This window comes from Melopsittacus undulatus, chromosome 1 (genome assembly GCF_012275295.1).
Source record: "Melopsittacus undulatus isolate bMelUnd1 chromosome 1, bMelUnd1.mat.Z, whole genome shotgun sequence".
Taxonomy (NCBI): Eukaryota; Metazoa; Chordata; class Aves; order Psittaciformes; family Psittaculidae; genus Melopsittacus; species Melopsittacus undulatus.
Window position 1 is genome coordinate 72,398,282 of NC_047527.1, and position 15,621 is coordinate 72,413,902.

The window sequence follows — 15,621 nt, forward strand, 5'->3', positions numbered from 1 at the left end:
TGTTTGAGCTGTATTACTTCACATATATGTCCACTAAAATTCATCTGCCATTTTCTTGCTCGGTAGTGACTATTATGAGATTCTTTTATAATTCTTCATAGTTGGCCTTTGTCTTTGTCGGATTGCTATTCACCCCTCTTCCCAAGCTGTTTATGGATATACTGAAAAACATACACCCTAGGATTATTGAGGACTTTTGTGGGTACTCTGGGACCTTTGTTTTTGACAAATTTTCCCAGGATAGATACCAGACCTATTGGTACTTAGTCTTTGGGAGGGATCCCAGGGGAAACTGGAGTCACTTCATATTCCTGTCTTTGGATACTGGGGCACTTCCGGGTAGCAGTTATGTGTTGCTACAGTTTAGCTATTTCTCCTTTGAGTGCTATTGGCCTTTTCTGGTGAACCTTATCTGCTTGTGATGGTTCTTTTCTCTCTAATGCCTTATACTGATACTTCTATTTGAGACAGATCTTCTGATGTGTTCCCCTGTATAAAGTATTTTGGAATGAGAATTACCACGTGCTGAACACAAATACAAAGAAAACCCCAGCAACCCCTTTCTGCTACAGTCTGCTCTTCTCTAGCTGCTCTTTTTAGTACCTGCTTCATCTGTTTTCTTAGAAATCCTTTATCAGGCTGCCAACTTCTGATTAAGTTTCAAAAATAATAATTTATTACTTGTTTTTTATACTCTTAAAAATGATTTCTCAAGCTCTTTTCTTGGCTTGCATTACTGAGTCTTTATATTAATCCCAATAAATTTTATGATCCTTTTTATTATCTCTTTTAGATAGTTTTCAGAAACTTCCTTGCTTGGCTGTTCAGGCATTCTGGTTGTGTTTTGGTCTTTCTCAAGTAGTTTTTTGGGAATTGATTAGATTTTGGCCTGTGCCTCTGAGCTTTACAGTGTCTTCAGGCCATCTACAAAGATTTTAATATGTACACTTCTAGCTCCCCCTTTCAATTTTAGTGTTTGGATTTTGTTTTTCATTTGTTTGATTAACAAGCTATGTCAATGTTAGAAAGCAGTTTCTCAACAGTAAGATTTTATGAGCCATTTTCTTTCCACTTCTTGAGATTAGATTGAGAGTTTCTCTTTCCTTGTATGGGTGTTTGTTTGTTACATCTTTGTTTTGGTTTTCAGCTGTGCATGAGACATAGGCAGTGGTCTCAGCTTCCATCTGCTGTTGTGATCCTTAACCAGTCTGAGTCACTGAATTATCCCTTGACCTGTTGTGTTTTCTTCTTTGACAGGCTTTCTTTTCTCTACGTTTCTTAGAAGCTCAGGTAGTTTCTATCCTGGTTGGAAGATGTTCTCTAGATCATTCTTTTTTCTTTTTTTAATAAGCTTTTGCTTGTTCAGTGTAGCTTTTTGGTTCATAGGAACTTTATGTTAATTGTCGGTACTCCTAGATTGTTAATATAAACCTTTCATCAATCCTTGCTGAAGTGTATGGCTTTCAGGCTTTTCTACTTTGCCAGTATTCTCGTGGTGGTCTTTTTTCCACCAGTTTTCAGTAAGACTACTGTGTAAATACGGTTGCTTTAACAACAGGCATTTTAGTTCTTCCATTTAACTTCTTAGTCTTTTGGTGTTTACATAGAAGAGCATATGCTTTCATTTGGGTGTTTTATTTTTCGGAAAATTTTTTTGAAAGTATCTGTTCTGGCTTTTCTTTACCATTTTCTTCTAGCATGAGTTTAATTAATTTATGTGGTTTCCTTTAGTTGAGATATACAGGTCTCCATGATATGAATGCTTCTCTTAAACCACATGCTATGTTTCTATAACTTCTTCAGTTTTAATGTTTTCTGATGACCTTTGAAGTGCCTGCAAACTCATTCTTTTCTCATTTAGATTAAACTTGGCCGCCTTCTAGAGGCTCCTTCCCTATTCCCCAAATTTCCCCGTTTCTTTGAATTCCTTAACACATTTTCTTAGCTACTTATTGAACCTTTGCTTGTCACCCTGTCTCTGTTATAGAATCATAGAATAGTTAGGGTTGGAAAGGACCTTAAGATCATCAAGTTCCAAGCCCCCTGCCATGGGCAGGGACACCTCACACTAAACCATATCACCCAAGGCTCTGTCCAACCTGGACTTGAACACCACCAGGGATGGAGCATTCACAACTTCCTTGGGCAATCCATTCCAGTACCTCACCACCCTTATAGTAAAGAACGTCCTCCTTATATCCAATCTGAAGTTCCTCTGTTTAAGTTTTAACCCGTTATCCCATGTCCTGTCACTACAGTCCCCAATGAAGAGTCCCTCTCCAGCATCCCTGTAGCCCCTCTTCAGATACTGGAAGGCTGCTATGAGGTCTCCACGCAGCCTTCTCTTCTCTAGGCTGAAGAACCTTACTAATTCATTTTTATATTTACATTTAGAAAGTGTTTTGCTGATCTCAGTAAAAAGTGATCTTAATAGGAATTTGGTATAGTAAATAGTTTGAGTTAATTCAAAGCATGTGATATTTCAGATCCCAGCAGGAGTCCTCTCTATATAGATTGTTGAATTCCAGTAGGTGAATAAAGGAAAAAGTAGCAAAAGAGTGAGGGACCGTGTTAAAGGACTTTATGCTAAACCCAGTATTTTAAATGCTTGTTTGTTCCTTTTATAGAGTACTTTGTCAGGCTATATGGTTTTATATAAACCAGTGAAATGTTTTACAGCAGCTTTGCTGTTTAAAATTAAACTGAGGGCATGGCATTATCTGGAAAAGGAAAGAACAGGATGTAGAATGAGAGAAGGTTGTGGGTTTTGGGAAAATGAAAGTGATTCTCAGATTTTAGTGGTGATAAGATTATCACATATTCCTGAAGAATTTATGGGAGCTGGGAAAATTTCTAACAGTACTCTTTTTAATTTCTTCAGTAATTAAAAGACAGCAAGACAGAAAATGCTCAGGAAGACAGATCTGCCAGGCAAGATACATGTATTGCAGCCTTAGCCATTATTTCAGTAGTGTCATGCTGGTGTTTTAATTCCACTACCTCTGGTAAATTTTAATTTCTGAGATTATAAAAAAATAAGGAAAAGTGGTGGGTTTTGGTTTGGCTTGGGATTTTTTCCTACTTCCTTGGAAAAGGGTTAGGGTAATGGAATAGTCAGCCTTCAGGGTTAGTCTTTGCATCCAACATCATCCTTTAACCCACTGATGATTGCAAATATTGATCAGGAAGCTGTTTTAAATGTCTTTATCTCAAAGTTACAATTTTATAAACATTTATTTTCTGTGAAGCAATAGAGTAATAGTCTTAAAAGTAGCTTCTAAATAAACTGCTGTCTTCCAAGCCTGCTTTTGTTGACCTGACATGAATGTGTATTTTAAAGGTAGGATTGTGAAAAATCCCCCTGTACACATTCAGGCTCCCTGGAAAAGATCCAAATTGTAATAACAATTATTTTCTTGTGTTTTTAGTTGCCTAATGAATGTACTATTCTGCCTTAAAATTTCAATTTTCCTTCAGAATTCACACAGTGTGTGGGTGCGTGCAACCAGCTTGTGACACTGCAAGCAAGTTATTGTGTAGTCAGCTCAAAGAGGTGATGTCCCACTGCAGTCAAGGAGGTTGCATACAGTTACCTGTGAGGAGAAGCTGCTACATTGTGGTCTGGCTTTTTCTGTTTTTTCTCTGCACATATTTAAATTAAAAAAAGGCAAAATTGTGCAGTAGGCAACCAACGGAAGGGAGAGAGTGGAAATGAGATTTTAGATTTAGTGATCAAAATGGCTCAGCTAAGAGTTGAGATCAGCGTACGCTTAAAAAAAGGAAATTGACTGATTAGCTGTTACTTTGGAACAAAGATTTTGATGGATTGAATGATAGAATACATATAAAAATATGTAGCTGTATGAGCATACATATGCTCTAAACTGGAATCTAAATATTGTTGATGTGTTATGAAACAAGATAATTCTAGAAAGAACAATACTTTTATATTTCTACTGACATGGAGAAGTGTGCTGTTGAAATGCATGTGGATATTCATGCTAGTGTATGTGTAGCATCATCATTATAATTAAAATACCAGTTTACTGTCATTTCAGCCTGTGGTTTTCCTGAGTCTCAGCTTCCTATAGGAGCTTGTAGATTCCTGCTGTGCCGTGACCTGGACTTAATGCAAGTGCACTTAGTGCAAGGAACTTAATGTTGTCCTGTCGTTGGCAGAGGGTATCGTTTCTCTGACCTTGCAAGAAGAGTTTTTCAATGCCACTTTGAAGTGCAGAAGTCAAAGGCTGAAGTTACATACTTTTGGTGTTATCTGGGCTGACATTGGTAGTGACAGTATTAAATCAATTCACTGAAACAAATTGCAGAGATGGGAATGATCAAAAATCACAAAATTTGGAGACATAAATCAGTAGCTCTTACTACTATTAGTTAGGTTTTATATTTTGTCTCATACTATGCAAGATTACATGTATCTTACCTAATACAGCTCAGTACACATGTGGTCACTTATCTCTATGCCTAACTTTAAGCCTGTAAATTTGTTTTCAGTACAACTACCAAGTGCTTAAAAGCCTTCATGAGTGTATTTAATATTCAGAAGATTAGCATTTGCATTTCAAAGTTAGCACCATCTCTTACAGCTTCTCCACTCTTCTTTTGCTCATATATTTGATCATCAGTGCTGTGATAATTGCTGAAATGTGTGACTTCCTATATTTAAAAGGGAGGAAAGAATTGAAAGATGGGCTGGCTTTTGTCAGGCAGGGAAGGGTGCATGAAAGATAATCTACAGTCTGCGCTATCAATCAGATGTGGACATAATTTAATGATGGTGTTTCCCTTGCTTTAAACCTGGTGGTGTGGTGGCTGGTCCTGGGGTAGAGGCCATATGGAGCTGAGTAGAACTGCAGCTAATGTGCTCTGCAGAAAGGCAGTATGTGCCTCCCAGCTCCTCTCTCCTCTCCTGAAATGTGGAGGTGGTTGGTTGAGGTCCTGGAGTGGGCCTGTGTGTACTAGGGGCTGCCCAGTGCTGCAGTAGGTGCAGGCATGTGGGTGCTAAGTTTGCAGCCAGTAGAGTGGGCAGACTCCAATGCAGCAGGTGAGGGTTGCAATGTTCAGTGCACATGGAGTCAGGGCTGCAAGGAAAACAAAGAAGCTTGAACAGAGGATGGGGAAAGAACCTTACTGCAAGTGTTATCTATAGATGTTGGGTTCTAAAACCTATTAAATCTGGGGAAAACAAACAAAATCCCCAACCAACAAAATACTGCTGACACCATTTGTAAATTTTTGTAATTCTTTTTGGTAAATTTGCATATCTACTAGTAAATTTTTAGTTTTGCTCTAACTGTAGCAAGTCTGTTTTTGCTCTAACTTTTGCTCTAAGTGTAGCAAGTGCATAAGAAAGAAAAAAATCACATAGAAAAAAAGCTTTTAAGCAAAATGTGAAGTACTTAAGTTGAAAACCCATAAACAAGATTTATCATGGCACTAAGGAAGAAACTAAAAAACAAGAGGAAAAGAAATGTTATTTCTTTGTTCTTAGGTTTCTTACACGTCATCAAATCGCTACTTTCAGATTGTTCCCAAGATTTCACCAGTGTGAAAAATGAATACGAAGCTTTTCTGCTTGAAGTGTATGGTTAGTGGAGGATTTTATGCTGTTGCAGCAGTAGCATTTGGGGCCTGCTTTTGTAATCCTTTTTGGTACAAATGAGGCTGTTAGAATTCATAACAGCTGGGGGAATGAGTAAAATCCTATGACCAGTCTTTGATGTAGTGTTGTAATTTAGCTAGAGATGCTTTCGATCACATACAGGAATATAAAATCAAATATTTATTATTTTATAATGTATCCATCACTAGGTGATTTAAAGATATTACTCTAGTAGCTCCTATGTAATTTTTGTAAATAAAATTTAAATATTATTTATTCTGAATCTCTCTTCAAGTTATATTCTAGTCCTTACTCTGGGTGTTAGAACATTTTGAAGTAAGCAGCTGCTGTGAGAAAGTGTATATATGTAATCTAAAGCCCGTCCTTACAGATAAGTACTTCAAACAGAAGCAAAATGCCTAGTGCCTGGCAAATATCACTGTCAAAAAGGCTTTTATAGAGTTATGGTCACATAGTTGATTTGGGAGGCATTTTGACAGCTGCAGTATTCAGTAGGGATGCTTGAATTTCACCTACAAACCACATTAATCACAGAACTGTTTGGAATTCTGGAGCAGAAAGAATATTCCACTAACGTAGATTGGGTTTGCTTTTAATTTTCTCAGTCCTATGGGCCCGGTGCGTTATTGTACTGTGATTTACAGTTTTCTCAATCTGCTTCAAATAGTATCATATAATCATTAAATGGTTTGGGTCACCTAGTTCCACAGCTGGTGGCATCCTCCACTAGACCAGGTTGCTCAAGGCTCTGTCTGACCTGGCCTTGAACACTGCCAGGGATGGGGCATCCACAATGTCTCTGGGCAACCTATTCCAGTGCCTCACCATTCTCAGAGTAAAGAATTTCTTCCTAATACATAATCTAAACCCACCTTCTGTGAGTTTAAAGCCATTACCCCTTATCCTATCACTACATGCCCTTGTAAGAAGTCCCTCTCCAGGTTGCTTGTAGGCCCTGTTTAGATACTGGAAGGCTGCTCTAAGGTCTCTCTGGAGCCTTCTCCAGGCTGAACAAGCCCAACACTCTCTCAACCTGTCTTCATAGCAGAGGTGCTCTAGCCCCCCGATCATCTTCATGGCCCTCCTCTGGACTTGCTCCAACAGGTCTATATACTTCTTATTTTGGGGACCCCAGAGCTGAACACATTATTTCTGGTATGAGAAGAGAGCAGAAGGGGAGTATTGGCTCCCTCAACCTGCTGGTCACGCTTCTTTTGATGCAGCCCAGGATATGGCTGGCTGGAAGTGCACACTGTTGGGTCATATTGAGCATCTTGTTGACAAGAGGTACTACCCATGCTATGTGAATTTGCATAGAAGCATTTAAGTTGGACCCCTGAAGAAGCTGACTTACTGTATGGAGTACCTGGAATTCCTTTGTGCTGCTCTTCAGGTGCTCTCCTACTGACCTGCGACTGCTCTGCAGGATCTGGTCATCTCTTGCTGGCACTGGCATCAGAATAGGAGTTGGTTAGATTGAGGTTTTCCTCCCCCAACAACTTTAGTCTAAAGCCCTCTTCACCAGCTTGGCAAACCCATAACCAAAGGTGCTCTTTCTCTTCTCTGACAGATGGACTCCATCAGTCCCCAACAGACAAGCTTTCTAAAAGGGCAAGGAGGGCTGCCTTACTCACCACCAGCATCTCTCATGTTGTGACAGGTCTTTCCTCTTCAGCCTGCAGAGCAGCAAGGTGGTTCTGCACCTTCAGAAGGTGCTTCAGGGGAAGCCTTTTTGTTCGGCAGGTTCTTGCTGTTGCAAGTTTCTATTACTTCTGTGTGCTGGTGTGGGAGTTTTTTGACTGACTGGCCATAGCTGTAGGTCCACTGCAGTCTGCACTTAGAACCAACTGTCTAACTCCTTCTCAGCCTCCCTGATGTTACACAGCCTTCCCACTGCCTCCTGCAGTACCATGCAGTAGTGTGGTTAACAGTTGTTTATGAAGTTACTACTCCATGTAACAGCTTCTTACAGTGAGAGAAATCCTATTTTGATTCAAATCACTTTTGATATTCAGTCATGTCGTTCTGGGATTTCCATATGCGATCAGTTTAGAGTGTATGATTTCTGTCTGACCTTTAAGTATATTAGCTTTTAACTTCATTTTCATTTTCCTCTGTTTCCAGGAAGTTGAAGACCATGTGGCATTTTTAATAACTGTTCCAACGGCCCTAGCAATATTTTTTGCTATATTTATCCTTGTCTGCATAGAACCTGTATTTAAGAAGCTGCTTCGTGTATTTTCTCTGGTGGTCTGGGTATGTCTTGTTGCCATGGGATATCTCTTTATGTGTTTTGGAGGAATCATCTGTCCCTGGGACCAGGTAAGACTGACATTATTATTAATTTTACTGCTCTTGAGTAGATTTCCAGGAACCATTCTATGCCAAATCATTCACATTCATTTTTATGGGACATCTCATAAAATGTTTTTGTGACTGTTTGCATGCATTTATGAATACCAAAGAGATGTACATACTTAGGATAGGGAAGTATTTGAAGGATATTTATATTTTTTAAGCTCCCTTGCATAATGAACATTTGATTCCAGTCTTCAACTTCTTGGTGTAGTGAATATTTGATCATAGTGACCAATTAACCTGACAGAACTTCTGCTTTGGTTCAAGACTGCTCATGCTATCTTCTTCAGCTTAAAATGTTAAATTTCTCTGTGTTGGCTTTCTGTGGTCTTCAAGATGTTCTCTAGCAACACATGAGAAAAAAGGATTGGGACTTTCCTCACATTTTTATGGAAATGTATGAAAAGAGCAGCAGTGAAGTACCATTCATATATAAAAAATTTTGTAATGAAGACAAACCAAAAACTATAATTGCATTCTAATAGCACCACTTCTGAAATATGAATAAATGATGTACAATATCTAACACTGCTTGATCGATTATTCTGTGTTCTGCCATATCTTTCCATTTCCCAAGCCTCTCTATGTGGGAATACTCCTGATATAATAGTTGTGAAACCCTTCAAAGGGTGGAAAAAAGCATGCAAATATACAAATATGTCTTTTGAAAATTTGACGCTGATTCCCTCAGTTTAGAATAACCATAAATGGTGGTACTGTGTGCAGGATGTGTGCAGGATGCCTTCTTTGACTTGTTATTCAGATCTTGCAAAGACTTATGCAAATATTGAACTTTAAATATGCAAGTAGTTCCTGTATAATCTTTAATTAAAATGATTTAAATTACTGGTGTATGTTGGTAATATTAGTTTTGGGGCCCTTAAATTTGTGGGTGACTTATATTTTCATTTTCTTGGTAGGTTCAACGATTAATTATCCATGAAACTGCCTCCCTGTTTGTTTTGGTTTCTTCATTAGCTTTTTAAGTATTTGAAACTACAAACCAGGCCACACTTGCATGTAATAAAAAGCAAAGAAGAGCATGTAATATTTTTGTCTAGATCTAACTTCACAATGATTGTCCCTGTATCTTTGTGATATCAAGTCTAGATAATCTACATGGTCTTACTTTTTTAATTTATTTCTTTAATTGCCAATTGTGGGATGTTACACTAGAATATGTAGGCTTTCAGGCTTAAATGCAGGTATTTAATTTACCATATTTTTTGTTCATTGCAAATTCTAATGAGTTAAATTTTGTTATTTGAAAGATATGATAATGATTTTCAGCAGCATGGGGCATAAAAGATATCTAAGAGGGATGCTGATGTCTCAGTCCTGGGGTTTTATTTAGCCTGTGAAGGTGGTTTGACCTGCCTTTCTTTCGAATGTGGGCATTTGCACAGCATCTGAGGGATGTGGTGGCCATGTGAAGCAGGAAGGGCTGCAGAGCTCTTGGGAAAGGCATTGTCTTCCAACAGGTTGCCAGGACTCAAGTCCTCTAATTTCCAGTCTGCTTTTTGCTTTGTGTGCAAGTGTTGCTTGGAGAAGAAGGTATCTGGGAAGGAGCTGCATGGATTCCTTTGCCAGCAGCAGCTGTCTTGGGGCAGCTGCCTTGCCTAGCACTGTGCAGGCTCCAGCCCACAGTGGGCAAGGATTTCCGGGAAGCCTGGACACGGCTGCAGATAGGTGGCTAACTCCAATGTGCATTTGGCATCAGCAGGAGAGGGGTTGTGCCAGGGTGGCCCATGGCCACTGCTAAGAATTGGAGGTTGCGTGGCTCCCTGCAGTGAGACCCTTTACATCCACCACACTGTGGGTTTTTTTCCCCTTTGAATAGTGGTGCTGTTTTCTTGACTTTTGTAGGTATTCTTTCACCTGATGTCAGTTAAGAGTAAACTATGGAAATCCGGGAATCTTTCTGGGCACTTGACACCTTACACAACAGGCTAATTGCAGGTTCCATGTTTTTGAAGGTTTGTAAAAAAGCTGTGAGCAGTAAAATGCTGCTATGTATTCCTGGGCTGCTGGTGTTTTGATTGCTCTGTATCAGGAATATGTGGGTCAATAACTGGTGTTCTCTCCTATAATTACATGTGAAAGCAAATCTAAAAAATCCTTCCTCAGTGATCATTGACAGTTTCTTTGTTGAAGTTTTAAGTTTTATGAATTTTAAAACTATTTTTGTGGCTTATTAGGATGTTTTTGTTGTTCCTTTATGCTTTTTTATGAAAGAAAAGAAGTATGATGTTAAATCTGGAATAGTTCTGTTTCAAGTATCTTTGTCAACATAGCTACTTAGAAAACTGTGAAAATAAAAGAAATAAAAGTTTGTCCACACTTACGTACTAAACAAGTGCTTTCATTTTCTTAAAATTACAGCCTAACTTTTGTTCTGCTCCAGCAGAGTTTAAAAATACTCTTTTCATCGTATTGTTCATGTATTCTCAGTCCTAAGACTGTTAAAAGTATGGCATTTCTTAATTGTACTAGGAACTATTGAGAGATAAGTTTTCTGGATACTGTAGTTTATAGAAAGAACATGTTACTTTCTTGTTTCTGCTGAAGCCTTCTCCCTTTAAAGGACGACCCTGCATCCTTTAAATTTTGGCTTAATGATTTTAATCTTCCTTTTGGCTGTTTGCAGTTTTTCTCTGTTGTCTGAAGGAAACTTAGGTGTGAACTTTAGCAGGTTCAGTTTACAATAAAAATGCCACATCAGAGAGACTATTTTGGTTATGAACTCAATATATATCTAATGCAGAGCAGTGCCTCCTGAGCCTGCAGGCACACAGCTCAAATAACTTCCACAAACAGTAGAGGGCTGGAAATGAAGTGGCTGGACAGAGCCAGTGTTGGTTTGTGTTTTTTTTTTTTTTTGTTAGAAAGCTGTAGGCTGATGTGAAATATGTGGAAATCATAATTGGTTTCAGCTATCTTTTTGCTGTCCCTGCAGACTGCTCTTATGTCTGCATTTCCTTGTCTTTGCAGCTACAGCTTTGGAGAGATAGCTATTATCAGGTAGGTGTCTGGCCACTGTTTGAAGGGGAAGACAGCGCAGCTGTAGACGGTTTTACTTCATCCCTTGAGCTGATCTGTCAGCCCCATGCTGGCTCCACAATCACCCGCTGAGCCTGGTGCAAATGCTGTTATTGTTGCTGGGCTACATGAGCATTATCACAAGCCCATCTCCAAGAGCAGCCAGGATACTGGCATTATTAACCTTAGTAACTAACCTCTTAGGTAGGTCCTTTACTTCTGTATATGGTCGATGAAGAGAAGCAAGTACACTGCGAAGGAGACGGAGGGTACCTTAGTGAGGTAGTCGATGGCTTCACATGAAAAAAACAACCTAGGACAATGGTGGCAAATGTCTTTGATACCTGACACACTTTTTAAAGAAGCATTGCAAGCCTCTCTTACTGGTGTCAGCCCAAGTTTCTGTCAGTGCCAAACTTGGGGGTGGAGCCCCTGGGTTTCACTGGTGTCCTGGGGAACTTGGATGCTCTGATAGGACCGATGCTGATGCACAGCACTCTGTGTTACAGCCCAGGAGGGTGGCTGTGCTGTCTGGTGGGATTTGCAGAACACCTGGCCAGGGTTGGTAGGAAAAAAAGTAGAGCAAAGGAGGTAGTGCAGAGGCTCAGAGAAGCAGTTGCCTGCTGGCAGATTTTTGCAAACCTAAGGTTTGAGCAGGAGTTTGTGGAAATAGTTTCAGTGAGGGAGGACTTCAGGGTGTTGCTTAGAAAGGTCCATGTGGAAATCAGTGGATGGTGTGTTTGGTGGAGGGCCAGTAATGCAAGGCAGGAAGTATGATGGAAAAAGGTGATGTATTGATTTTGTCATGTTAGATCTTCTCCTTACTCTAGAAAGGAGCACCTTTCCTTACAAAATGTAAATCCAGTACCTATCTATAGAGTTACATTCATGCCAGGAATGAATTTAAAATAATTTCTTCTTGTCTCATTGACAATGTAGTTATTGTACAACAATCGCCTTTCCATGTCATCTCTGACATGTCTAACACTTCCTCAACCTTTTATACAGGGTGTATGTAAATATGTCATAGCACATTGATATCAGTGGGTAAAAAGAGCTCTTAAAGCATACAGTGGATGATATAAAAAAAGGAAGTAATTATACAGCATTATGCTAGCCTAATGAATTCTATCTTTGCTGGATTTTGGTATTCAATTCTACTTAATTATAAATACGTTTGCACAGCCCAGGCACCAGATGTGTTCCTCCTTGTCTGTATTCAGTTACAGCACAGAAATTACTTCAAGCATGATTTGACACTTCTGGTTTCAAAAAAAAATTATCCAGAGGGTGATGTGTTTAGAATATGTTTGTCTATTTTAGCCTAAATGCTACTTTCTGAGCTGAATCTAAAGCCCTTTTGTTTTAATGCATTGATATGGAATGGTTCAGTTTGGGCCCTGGAGCAGCCCTGATTTACAGAGTGCATGGAAAATATTCTGTATTAGTATTTATAATTCTCATTTTTTTTATGCTCTCCGGGTACCTGAAGGTACCAGATGGAGAGGTGAGAGCCTCTACAGAGTTTTTGCAGTTGTGGTAATTAGCTCCTGTATCAGGCAGCAGGGCAAACCAGCGGGTCTGCAGAAAGGGAAGAATTTTCTTTGTACAGAATTGTGTTGGCTCTGATTTCTTCACCTTGCTTGGGACCTGCCTTATCCAAGGTCAGTGCTGATGTATTAATAACACGTTGTGTGGTTAAGCAGTGCAAATAAAAGGAGTTAGATGCTTGAGAAGAGCAGGGTGGGTGTCAGTGAAGTCCCTGCAACACAGGAGAGTGAGGATATGTTGCTGTCAGCTGTACTGCTGGCTCAGGATCTGGAGTGTGGGGGAGACTTGACATTTTTTCAAGCTTCAGATTAATCAGACTATCAGGAATGAGTATCCCAGGCAAGGAAGTAAATCTTGTAGGAGGATGGTTCAGTCACTTTGAGGTGAACAGTCACCTGAAAAAGGATATAAGGAAACCAGGAGTCTTGCTTGAAAGGGGAAAATATTGCCCAGCAGATGATACTGTGCTTTAGGAGTAGGTGTGATAGAAAAGGAAGAAACCCACAATCCACAAGTATAAAGCATATTTGCAGTTATATATGGGGAAGGAGAAGAACAGATGATTTTTATCTTAATATTAAGTTTTTATAGACATATGAATTCACAGGCTTAATAGCAAGGCATTTATATGTGTTTATCAAGTTTGGTATGGCTACATCTGTATAGAAGACAGGAAAAAGCTGAGCTATTAGAGACTTGCCAGTCATGAAAATCAGTAATATAGTAGTTTAATATAGCAGAATAGTGTGTGGAGCCTTGGAACACCCTGTTAGCATAACTAATGTGCCATTGTTAACCTTTGGTGTGTCATGGCAAGGCACTGTTATTGCTCTTCGTAGAAAGAGAATGGATTTCTTTTCTAAATGGGGAAAGCAATTTTGTAAGAAAAAAAAATATTTTATTGCCAAATGGAAGACTAGAAGCACTGCTAGAAGAGATGGGCATTATTAAAATAACTGTACGTGCAGATGAGGGTAGATGGCTAAGTATGACTTCCGAGTGTATGAGGCAGGAGGAAGATGGCTGGCTGGATTCTAAGGGGGCTCTCTGGGGAATGTTTGCCTTTATTAGTGCTTTTTACTTGTGGAGGGGTGACAGAATGTCACCGCTGTAATGAAATTTGTTGATGACCCAGTTAAAAGATTCCTAATAGAGCAAAAGATCAGAATGTTATGGGAAAGAAAAGAACGACCTTGAGGGCTACTGTAATAGCAGCTAGATGAAATTTAATAATAGTCAATGTGATGTGCCTGCATTTGGGAGCTAACAGCAGAAACTTCAGCTATAGGTTGAGAGTTCAGAGTAGAAAATCAGCAGAGACAAGCAGAATGAAGAGGACAAGCATTAGCTGGCCACTGGATCATTAGGATATGCAACCAGTAAAGATTAGGTTATGGTGGCAAAGCATCCAGCTAAGGATGAAACCTCACCTGAACTACTTATGTAAATTTCTCGTCCCCCGCATTCAGAAAGATAAACTGAATCTAGAACAAATGCAGAGAGCACCAAGTGAAATCACCAGGAGAAAGAAGCTTTTTGTGAGAGGAGAAAAACTTGACTTGGGTATAGATCAACAGAAGTGAAGAATGCTGAGAGTGGTGTGACTGCCATCTACAGATAATCTGTGGTTGCAAACATCAAAGTTGAGGAGAAGCTACAAAAGATAAAGGACTATTGACACACACACCAGAAAAATAATCAGCCAGCTATTAATAAAATTTGAACTGGAAATTGGAATAAATCCCATAGCCATTAGAACACTGGGTTTGTGGAGTGGCTAATATCCTCAGGATAGTAAGAATTAGAATAATGAATTGGTTTTACAGTGGAACGCTGCCCTTAGCAGAGAGTCATTCAATGTCTTCGATTAGCAGGGACATGGACTTCAGTCATTCAGTAGCATCCTTTTAGGCTTTTATTTCTATGCACTATTTGCATCTGGGGACTACTGAACTAATTTAAATGACAATTTATTTTGACCTTTGCCTGAAGTCAATCAGAAGAGATGGATTTTCTAAGTTATAGAAGTTCAGAGCTTTTTCTTATTTAAATGTCTTTCATCCTTCCAGAATTCTTCTGGAGCAGTAGTCTCAAGAATTATAACATCAGTGGTAAAAATCTTGATATATGTGCATATATATATATATATATGGTTTAGTGTGAGGTGTCCCTGCCCATGGCACAGGGGTTGGAACTAGATGATCTTAAGGTCCTTTCCAACCCGAACTATTCTATGTTTCTATATTTCTGATCTCTTGTGGCATTCATTATAAGGTTTATGAGAGAGGTTTAGTGTAAAGTAAAGCAGGAGAAACTGGATCAGAAGAACCTTATGAAACCGTTGCTTCCCTGCTAGTTTATTTTTCTTTACTCCATTTCCTGTAGTGATTTTTCCATCTTGGGTTTATACAATTAAGTACAAAGGCTGAGCTGATTATAGATTTTGTCAAGATTATTGCATAGTTTGTGTGCTGTGTGATATTTGCTGTGCAAGTCATGTGGATGAATTTTACTAAGGGAAGCGTTAAGGTAATGCCATTGAAGTATGATAAAAATGTGAATCTCAGATAAATATGCAAAGCTGAATATGGCTAGATTTTTCTCTCTAATGCAAAATAACACTTATCAATAAGAATATTAATGTTTCTGTGAGTACTGAAACAGTAATGCAAATTTCAAATATCATAATGTTGCTTAGATGTTGCTGATGTCAAGAGACTAGATGACACATGGAAATTAATAACTTATGACATTCATAAGGCTTCTTAAGTGCTTAATAATTGCTTTGACATTAAGAAATAAACATAAACATCTATTTATTTCATAGTACCTATTGTTTGACAGTTGCTTGTATGATGAAACTACCACTGAACCGTTAAAGAAGCTATCTAGAACTTTCTGTTAACAAGTATAATTTAGGGTAGCCATGTAAGCCTTTAATTGGAAGTGTTTTCCATTCAGAAATGTAACAGTTTACCTGACTTCCCAGAGAGAAGTTTTTGGTATGGTACTGCATGGGTCTCTTGGTTTGA

General features: G+C 38.9%; 1 protein-coding gene across 1 annotated transcript in view; it reads left to right on the forward strand.

Moving 5' to 3' along the window:
* Positions 1-15,621, forward strand: part of ADCY2 (adenylate cyclase 2) — a 205,386-nt gene that overhangs the window by 11,307 nt on the left and 178,458 nt on the right. The window contains exon 2 of the mRNA XM_031052834.2: positions 7,766-7,963. Coding sequence (XP_030908694.2) covers positions 7,766-7,963 — 198 coding nt within the window. The remainder of the gene's footprint in view (positions 1-7,765; positions 7,964-15,621) is intronic.